Below are 9,872 nucleotides of genomic sequence, written 5' to 3'. Positions count from 1 at the left end.
ACAACACTCTTATCATTGTGGACGCGGGAGACCACGCAGTCAAGATCTACTCTTCAGAAGCTTGACTGTGTAGTTAAATTGCAATCGTATGTTATTCTTCCACAGATGGATCGATAGACAGAAAGCAATATTCACACACACATACGTGGATTGAAAGGATTGTACAACCAGTGGAAGCCCATGCATTTGATGTGTGGGCTTTCAATACGGGACTTTCCACTTCATAATAACACCATCATGTCCCAATTATAAAAACCATCAATACAATTAGAAAAAAAGAAGAAAAAAAAAAAAAGAAAATAGCAGCATGCAACTGTGTCCCATACATTGTCTGAAGCAGTCAGAATCAATATTTAACTAATGGCATGACAGAAAGAAGCTATTTTAATAAAATACTTCTTATTCACTTGAGATACTGATTATTAATGTATTAATTTGTGATGACCACGTCATATAGGGCTAACACTCCAGCCCTGTGTGGACGAATTTGAAATCAAAGAAACAGTAATTTTGAGTTTTAAGTTGCATCAGACGGCACTCCTGATTTGGACTACAGAGAGATTGAAATACGTAGTTCACAACTTGATTTGATTTTTTTATAACCATGATGAATATAGTTTACAACAAATGAAAGTAAAATTAAATTAAAAAATAACATCTTAAGAGATTTTCAGATGTGACTTTAGAAATAAATTTATTTTGAATATAGAAATTAGTTCAAATGTATTTATCTATGTGTCCAATTTCACTGTTTGACATGGAACTATTTATTTATTTACTTACTGGGATGCGCCATATATGTTCGGTGGACGTTTAATAAAAGGAGATGCTTATTCAAAACATAATTACACTTTTCATCTTTACATATCAGCTAGAGCTCTTCAAATAAAAAAATAACTAATAATTGTTATTCTTCCACAGATGGATAGATAGTAGGGTAGAGAGTCCGATAGGATGGATAGATAGATTGACAGAGAGCAATATTCACACATATATACGTGTATTGAAAGGATTGTACAACCAGTGGAGGCCCACACATTTGATGTGTGCGCTTTCAATCGGGGACTTTCCAGTTCATAATAACACCATCATGTCCCAATTATAGAAACCATCAATACAATTAGAAAAAAAAAAAGCAAATAGCAGCATGCAACTGTGTCCCGTACATTGTCTGAAGCAGTCAGAATCAATATTTAACTAATGGCATGACAGAAAGAAGCTATTTTAACAAAAAATACGTCTTATTCACGCGAGATGCTGATTATTAAATGCATTAATTTGTGATGACCACTACAACCATTTTCCTTATTGGAATTGCCTGTAAAAAACTTTGCTGTTTCCGACCAATCAAGAGGACAGACCAATGCTGCCGTCATAAAGGGCTAACACTCCAGCCCTGTGTGGACGAATTTGAAATCAAAGAAACAGTAATTTTGAGTTTTAAGTTGCATCAGACGGCACTCCTGATTTGGACTACACAGAGATTGAAATACGGAGTTCATAACTTGATTTGATTTTTTTACAACCATGATGAATATAGTTTACACCAAATGAAAGTAAAATTAAATTAAAAAATAACATCTAAAGAGATTTTCACATGTGACTTTAGAAATAAACTTATTTTTAATTGAGAAATTAGTTCAAATGCACTTATCTATGTGTCCAATTTCACTGTTTGACATGGAACTATTTATTTATTTACTTACTGGGATGCGCCATATATGTTCGGTGGACGTTTAATAAAAGGAGATGCTTATTAAAAATGTGACATAATTAAACTTTTCATCTTTACATATCAGCTAGAGATCTTCAAATTAAAAAAAATTATATATATACATATAAATTCCTATGTTTGGCTGGCAACTTGTTCAGGGTGTACCCCGCCTTCTGCCCGTAGACAGCTCGGATAGGCTCCTGCACATCCTTGACCCGTGTGAGGGTAAACGGATTAGAAAATAGACGGATAATTACACATTCTAGTACTTGTCAGGGGTGTTGCATCCATAGTGGATGGAGGTGTGAAGACCTCCACTTTTCACACTAACGCTCTCCACTCCTCCTGTTAATAGCATTGGGAGTTGTGTAAAATATACTAGGGCCCACATTTGGCCCACAGACCGCAGTTTGGACACCAAGTAGCTGTACCTAATGTTGTGGCCGATGAGTGAAAAGCATTTATTGAGTGAAAATGAATGTTCACGGGTGCGTGTAAATCACCGAGCTCCATCAACATGTCTGGTCCTCTGTAGCGACTCGGTGTCAAGCCAGTCGCCCCTATTTGGTGCGCAGTGCAAAAATGGTTTGGCCCCCTTCTTTCGGTACTTTGGTGCAGCCTCCACAGCCTGCCAGAGGAGAGCAGAGCAGAGCAGTCGAGCTCCCGGACGGTCCGTGGAGGAAGATGGCGGTGGGGATGCTGTCTGGAAGCGGAGTCGAGTTCTGGATTTGCACTTAAAAAACCAAAAGCCGATGGATATAAAGGACAACCATGGACGCTTTCCTGACGTTTCTTTTTGACGCGAGGACGCTTTAGGGGCGATTTGAGTCACAGCCCGTCGCCTTTTGCCTCGGTACAAATCCGGACTTGTCCGGAGACTTTCGCCCGCTGAGAGCAAACAGGCGAAAAGTGGACAAAAATGTCGGATACGAAGGTAAAAGTAGCAGTGAGAGTTCGGCCCATGAACCGCAGGGGTAAGTTGTTTTTTTTTTCAAGTGCGTTGTGTGAGTTGTTCAATCCGCTAACTTTTCATCCATCGCTTTCAAAGAGCGCCACTTCAATAGAATTTTGGAGTTTCAACATAATCAAATGAAGTCGCATTTTCACACCCCGCCCTCTGCTTTGTTTTGCAAAACAAACGTCTTCGCGCAGAAATTGAGCTGAATACAAAATGCGTGGTGGATATGGAGGACAACCAGACGGTTCTGCACGCGCCACCCTCCAATGCAAAAGGAGAGAACAGGTAAAAAAAATCAAAAACCACAACTATTCCTTGCTGCTGTTTCCACGCAGGAGCATGATGGCATCACTCCAACTGGATTTTGTTTGAATTGTGGTGACCCATCCTACGAAATGTTTCACTTGAGTTTGGATTACTGTGCTTGGTTTGAGTGTCACCAAATATGTGGAGCACCCGTGAGGCTCCGGGGGTGTTATGTAAACGTCTGACCCCAAGTGCAAGTGCACAAATAACTTTGGCACAGCTTGTTGCCGAGCAGTATGCAAAAAACATCACATCCCCATTATTTATGGTGGACTGTATTGCATAACATAAGGACAGAACGGTGTGCTAATGGTTAGCACATCTGCCTCAAAGTTCTCAGGTTCTGGGTTTGAATCTTAGCTTTATGTTATGGAGTTGACATGATGCACAAATTGGTACACACTTTCACATTGTTTTGAATCAAGCCTGTTTCTGTAAGTCCCTCAATACTGTGTCAACCAATATGAGTAAAATATTATTATATAGAGAGAGATATCATATTTTTCTCCTTGACAACAGGCTACTTGATAAAGATGAACTTGCATTTTGACTCCTGGCAGACAGTTTGTGAAACCATGACCTTGGTTATAATTCACCCTAAACAAACTGTAACTTCTCAAATGTGCATTGGAATTTGGCACATGAAATGCAGTTTGAAAAGTTGCTAAGGAAGTGATATGTGACTCCCTTCTGCGTGCAACTCGATATGTTGTCTCATTGATGTTAAGTTTCCAATATCCCATCAGCTCAGCATAACAATTGTGACACATTTGAACCTAGCCGATGAATGTCTCAACGTTTTGCTGCCGAGCTAATTTGAGCCAAGGGCGCCGGGTAACACAATGACGTTCCACACTGGAGCAGACGACGGACACTTAATGTCAGGATTTGGAAACTGGATTTTTTTTGGGCCACGCTCAGACTGTATGTAAGCAAACAAAGTGTCACATCATTATCATGCTGCTTAAAATGACTGACAGTAACAGTTGGTGGTTCGGTGGATGCATTGTTAGCGTCAAATTATTTGACAGTCATCTTGATGAACCATTGGTGGAATGTAATGGAATTTTCCACATAGGAAACAACGGAAACAGAATTAATCGGGTCACTGGTGGTGTAGTGGTAGACTCCCCTGACTTCAGTGCAGACTGCTTAAGTCCAATTCCTTCAGATATGAGTGTGAATAGTCTGTGGTCTCTGTGTAGTCGGTCGTCCAGTCCAGGCTGTCGTCGGTTTATCTCCCTAAGTCAGCTGGGTTAGGCTCCAGCTCCCCGTGGCCCTGAACACGATGAGCGCAAAATGTCGGCATTACCAAACCTTTATTTTAATGATGATATATTGGCGATCAAAAGCCTCTATTAGATGGCATAAAGTTTCGTGATTTCGAGGCACCCCATCTGTTGAGGATATCCTCAGCGAAGCTCATTTTGACGAATTCTCTAAATGGAGTAAGTGAAAGTATGAGCCCTAGAATTTACCCAAAATGACCATTTCAAACCACAATGGCTGACTTTCTGCTCAATTACAGACATGGGTTCTTGAGACTTGTTATGATTGAAAAGTCGAACAAATGTGTGGTGATCGTTGAAACTGCTGTATGGGAGAGTTATTTTTTTCTTTTCTAACCTTGCAATGGGTGCGACTGAGTGCGTTTGGGGAGCACATTCTGAAACATTTAACAGTTGGTGGCGAGCAACTATACGCCAAATTCACAAAGTCACCAACCAGCAATTTGCACTTGGCAGAGGTCACTCTCCAAAGATGTATCAGGATGCTAGTTGCTATTGTTGCGGTCTGAGATCAAGTGTGTATTTTTTTCCATCGCGTATTCAGATGGTATGTTGGTTATGTAACAATTTCCTATGTGTTGACGTAAAGTTTTCACGTCTCCTGGATGGTATTTATGTCTGCAATGCCGCTGTATCGAAATAGCTTTAGATCTGATGTTCACTGTGACAAATCAAATTTGTGTTGTCCAGCCGCGCTGCATGTATTGACTTGACACACATGAACTCATGCTGCTGGTGATTCGGCTCCTTGTGTTTTGACTACAGTGGTTTTGTGAAATCATATAATTTTACTCTCTTTTGCTGGTGGTGGAGCTGCGATGGAGACTTTATTTTATTTTATTTTTTTTCTATTTTGCAGCCGTGTTTTGAGGACACCTGTTGCTGTGTGCTGAGAAGTTTCAGCTTTAGGGGTATTTAAGTGCCAAGTGTGGCTGCAGCAGGGGACACTAGTCTTGGGAATGTTTAGTCTCAGAGAGAGAGAGAGAGAGAGAGAGAGAGAGATAGCAGATACTTGTGTTTTGTGTTTTAAAAATATGGAAGTAGATTTCAGTTTGGTATTCAGATGATCTCATGACGCGTCAAAAATGTTAAATAGTGTTTTCAACCGACAGCCCACGCAGCAGAAGCACATGATGTGTGTCGCCCTGAGAATTTGGAAGCATATGTGGGATTTACTTTGATGGTTGAGCTTCATTCTTTGCACTACACAGCAGTATAGCAACACTCGTGATCCCTAAGCTGCCGGCCAATGCCATGCAGCTTGTGAAGGGACCCCGGGGCGGCAGGTTAAGTTACCTCATCGTCTTTCTCAGCTTTCATCTGCGCGTTATGCTGGCACACATGCAGCTCGTTTGACGTGGGAATGTTCGTTTTGCGTTCTGTGGACACGCTGGTTTAGTGGGGGTGGAGAGGCAGAGCAACACCTGAGGCTGCTGTCTGGGATGGAGATGAGTGGAGGGGCATCGTGACAAGGAAATACCCCTTGAGAAGGGGGGCCCGTATTACAATCTGTCATGTTCCGACATGCCTGGCAACACAACTGAATACAAAGGCGGCGAGATTAAGATTTACAAAAGCCTTTGGCGAGGAAGATATGATCAAACATGTGATGTGTCTCTTCCCATCATTATGAATGATGGGAAGACACAACATCATAATGACCAGATGTCCATGTAGCATGTGTGTTGTTAGTTATTTTAGCAGGTAAAACTTTTATGTCTTGGATAGATTCTGCGCTACTTTCACAGTTTAAAGGCGTTCGTTCCCAGGTGTCTTGGTAGAAGGTCTCTGATGATCTTCCGCTAAAATGCACATGGGATAAAGGATTTCCGTGCAGTTTCAACGCTGGTTGAAATCACTTGGTTTTCGTTGGCAGTTCTGTCCCGTACAAATGTCAAGCTATGGCATTGTGACGAATTGAGGACTACTTCAACTTTGTTGTTTCATTTAGGCATTTTTCCGACCTGTCTAGTCACTATTTTTCAACAAAGCAAAGTTATTGGAGACCTCTGGAGATTTTGAAAGTTTCTATGGAGAAGTTCACCCTTTTGTAGATAGCGTCAGAGTTATAAACATAAATAATAAATTGACAGCAATTTCCTTCCAAAGCAACATGGTCATAAATGCACACAAAACGTCAAAGTTGAACTTCGTAGTTCACTAGAAGATATGCGAAGCATTCTGTGCTTTCTTTACGGTCGTGAATACCACGTGCTCACTTTTGCTGTTATGCTGCTTTGACATTGTTTAACATTGTTGTTGGGGCATTGAAAATGCAGACATTTGGACAAAGCTTAAAATTTTTTCATAACAATTTCCATAGAAAATGTGAATGTCGTCACTTAAATTGTTTCAGTTTGGCTTTTTTAAACACCTTAAATCTAGCTACATTTAAATAGCTTTACTTTTTAAAAGTTAAAGCCTAGTAACCCTAAAGCTATTTCATTGTAGCTACTTTAAACTGTTTAAGGTGAAGTTGTTTTAAGAAGTTTTAAGTAAGCTCCTTTGAAACACTTGATATCTTTAAAAACCTTTCGGTGAGTTGCCTGTAAAAGTTTCATCCAAGCTACATAGAAACAGTTTAGGCTAGCTACTAATGTTGCACCAAATACCGATACCAGCGCCGTACTCTGAATATTAGCTAGCAAAAATTACGCCATACCATAATTTCCCAGTACCGGTACTTGGCCGGAATCAAACCCTTCACCTCTGCACTGTGAGGCAGACATGCTAACCAGTCGACCACCGTGCCGCCCATGAATATTTTTATCATATGAATAAAAATAATTGAATTTGTTTCGCTGTGAGCTATTCCACTGCTTTTTACTGTTGTTTTAAGTTTTGTCATGGTATCGAAATGATACCAGTATCGACACACTTTATGCAGGTATCGTATTGAATTGAAACATTTTGGTATCGTACCAACACTACTAGCTACTGTTGAACCGTTTTTGGCAAGTCACTTTTCAAGAGTTTTATGCAAGTTACTGGAAACCGGTTTTAGGCAAGCTGTACTGCTATTTATCGCCTTTCTGCTGCCTCTCTTTGCTGGTGTAATATTAGATGATGCTGTGATAAACCCACATCATTGTCTTTTTTCTGTGTAAGTGCATATAATTCAGTGTCTTCAAGGATGCAGTGCATTTTCTCTCTTTTTCGTGACCAGAATGATCATATGGGCAGTTGTCTGGCTTTCCAAAAAACACTTTTTCCAAAATGACAATGATGCCTTGTCTGGTGACTGCCCTCAGGAATGTTCCTTTTGTCTTTGCATTATTCAGCCTGTGCCACTAATCAACATGTCCGTGTCCTAAGATGTTCTGAGGTATTGCTGCTATCATATATACTGCGTTATCAAACATGCTGTTCATATAAATTGACGTGTTAGTCCTAATCACCAAAGGGCTATTTGTTTTGAGGCTGGCCCATTGTTTTCCTCTTTCTGCACAGAATGAAGAAATGATGGTATCGCCCATCTTTGTTTTGTCTGTGGCTCATTAGCCTCAGATGTGGTTTCTCTTGCAGTGAGATCAAAGAATTTGCTCTCTTTGTGTAAAGGGACTTTCACAACAATTTTGGTTTCCTCTCAAACGAACTGAGTAGGCTTCCAGTCTTAAGTGGCGAGTGGATCAATGTGACATCAATAACGTCCTCAGTGACGTTTGTGATGTGCCTTTCTCGGCCATCAGGTTCCTTTTGTGTCCTTTTGTCCATAGCGGCCACACGCCTAACATATTCAAATATGTGACATCCACAAGTAGGCAGGGTCAAAAGAGGCGTGTCCCATGAGTAAATGTCACTTGATTTCCCTTGGGTAGGGATGGGGCGGGGGGTTTCATCAAAATAAACAGATTGATGAACTTGGCTTCCCTTTGAAGTGCTGTCTGTGGAACTGATTTAATATTTCTTGGGCGGCGCATCCTTCAGCATGCATGGCCCGCAGACCCACCTTGTCACTGCAGTCATCTGTTGTGCTCTTGGCATGTGCGCAGGAAAATTCCCCAACAGCCGCGTACGGGAGCATCCGGCACATTGCTTCTCATTAAGGCCATTTTTGACTGTCTGCGCTTGGCTTTCGTGTCGGAACTTTGACTCACAAGGCTGGCCATTTGTCTTGCCTCCGTGTTTGTAGGGTAGTTGCTGAGCAACAACCGTTGCCCAGACAACAAAGAGGAGTGACGTTGATGATCATATTAGGCATATTTCACAGCCACCCAAAAACATTGAACATGTCAAACGTGAATGATGCACGGTTTCCTTTCAGTGCATAAAAGATGCCCTTACATAATTGAAACACAATTCATAGTTCAAGGTCTTCGTAAACGTCTGCCCACCATTACATTTTATGCTTGATGAGAAGGCACCTGAGCACTACAGCCTAGGGAGGGGCAATATAATGAATGAATCATTTAATTGATTGTTCAGAATTCAGTTTCACTTAGAATTGATAGTTGATTGATTGTGTCTTGAAGCAATTGTGGCAAAATGGAATACTACTACAATACTACTACAACCAGTTGGGTGTCAAAAGGTTTGTTTAGTATCCAAGCAAACCTCCAGGCAGCGTTAGTCAGACAAGATAATGGCGCGGAAACAGATTTCAGTTCATCCATCCATCTTCAACACCTCTTGCTCTCATTAGTGTCAGAGGTGAGCTGGAGCCTAGCCCAGTTGACTTGGGAGGTTTTAAGCACGGCCTGATATTACTTGATTCTGACGATGCACTGAAAAAAAATGGTGTATTGAATTTACTCAATTGTATGATAATCGTGGGCAAAAATATCACGGTATTAAAGTTTCAGCTCTAAAATGACCTTTTTTGAAATATTTGGGAAAATAAAAACGTCACATACCCTCATTGCACACAATATATTTTATTTTTAAACAAAATATAGAATACATAGTAAAGAAGAAACGTGTCCCATGGTAAGTTTGAATAAATGTATAAATGTTAACATTCTTTTTTAATTCTTCTCATTAAGTCATTGGATGGAATTGTGGATGACTGGTTAGCACGTCCGTCTCACAGTGCAGAGGTCCAGAGTTTGATTCCGGGTTCCGGGCCTCCTGTGTGAAGGTTGCATTTTCTCACCGTGCCTGTGTGGGTTTTCTTCGGCTGCTCCAGTTACCTTTCGTATTCCAAAAACATGCATGGCAGGTTGACTGGACACTCGGAATTGTCCCTCAGTGTGATTGTGAGTATGAATGGCTATTTGTTTATGAGTGCCCTGTGATTGGATGGCAACCAGTTCAGGGTGTACTGTCCTAAAACAGCTGGGGTGAATTAACTGTCAATTAATTGATACCTTGTTATATTTACCCACTATTACTGTATTTCTGTACAATAATGGGATGGAAAAAAAATCTTTCTGTTCCCGCTGGACCCCTCCTTGAATGCCAGTGTCATCCCGAATAAATTAATGCTTCCAAAGGGAGTGGGGTCATAGCTGAGGTCTATGTGGATGTAACTCAACTTCTCTTAGTTCACATGTTGTTCTTCTTTGGTTTTTTGTGGAGGCTCTCAGTCGTACAGGAAAGTTCCATCGTAGAAAGGGTTCTGTCAGTCGTCATCTGTACCTGTGGGTAAAAAACAAAAAAAAAAAAC

The 9,872-nt window shown here is 40.8% G+C and overlaps 1 protein-coding gene across 8 annotated transcripts in view; it reads left to right on the top strand.

Annotated features, from left to right (window-relative positions):
* Positions 1 to 2,272: 2,272 nt before the first annotated feature.
* The window catches only part of kif13a (kinesin family member 13A), a 42,618-nt gene continuing 35,018 nt past the window's right edge, over positions 2,273 to 9,872 (top strand). For 6 of the 8 annotated variants that reach the window (XM_019886414.1, XM_019886412.1, XM_019886415.1 and 3 more), the window contains exons 1-2: positions 2,273 to 2,688; positions 2,867 to 2,957. In XM_019886414.1, the coding sequence (XP_019741973.1) occupies positions 2,634 to 2,688; positions 2,867 to 2,957 (146 nt within the window). In that variant the 5' untranslated portion in view covers positions 2,273 to 2,633. The remainder of the gene's footprint in view (positions 2,689 to 2,866; positions 2,958 to 9,872) is intronic. The other 2 variants (XM_019886417.1, XM_019886416.1) reach the window with 1 other exon arrangement.

This window comes from Hippocampus comes, unplaced genomic scaffold, assembly GCF_001891065.2.
Source record: "Hippocampus comes isolate QL1 unplaced genomic scaffold, H_comes_QL1_v1.1 scaffold335, whole genome shotgun sequence".
Taxonomy (NCBI): domain Eukaryota; kingdom Metazoa; phylum Chordata; class Actinopteri; order Syngnathiformes; family Syngnathidae; genus Hippocampus; species Hippocampus comes.
The sequence above is the reverse complement of the archived record's forward strand: the minus strand, read 5'-3'. Positions and strand labels throughout refer to the sequence as shown.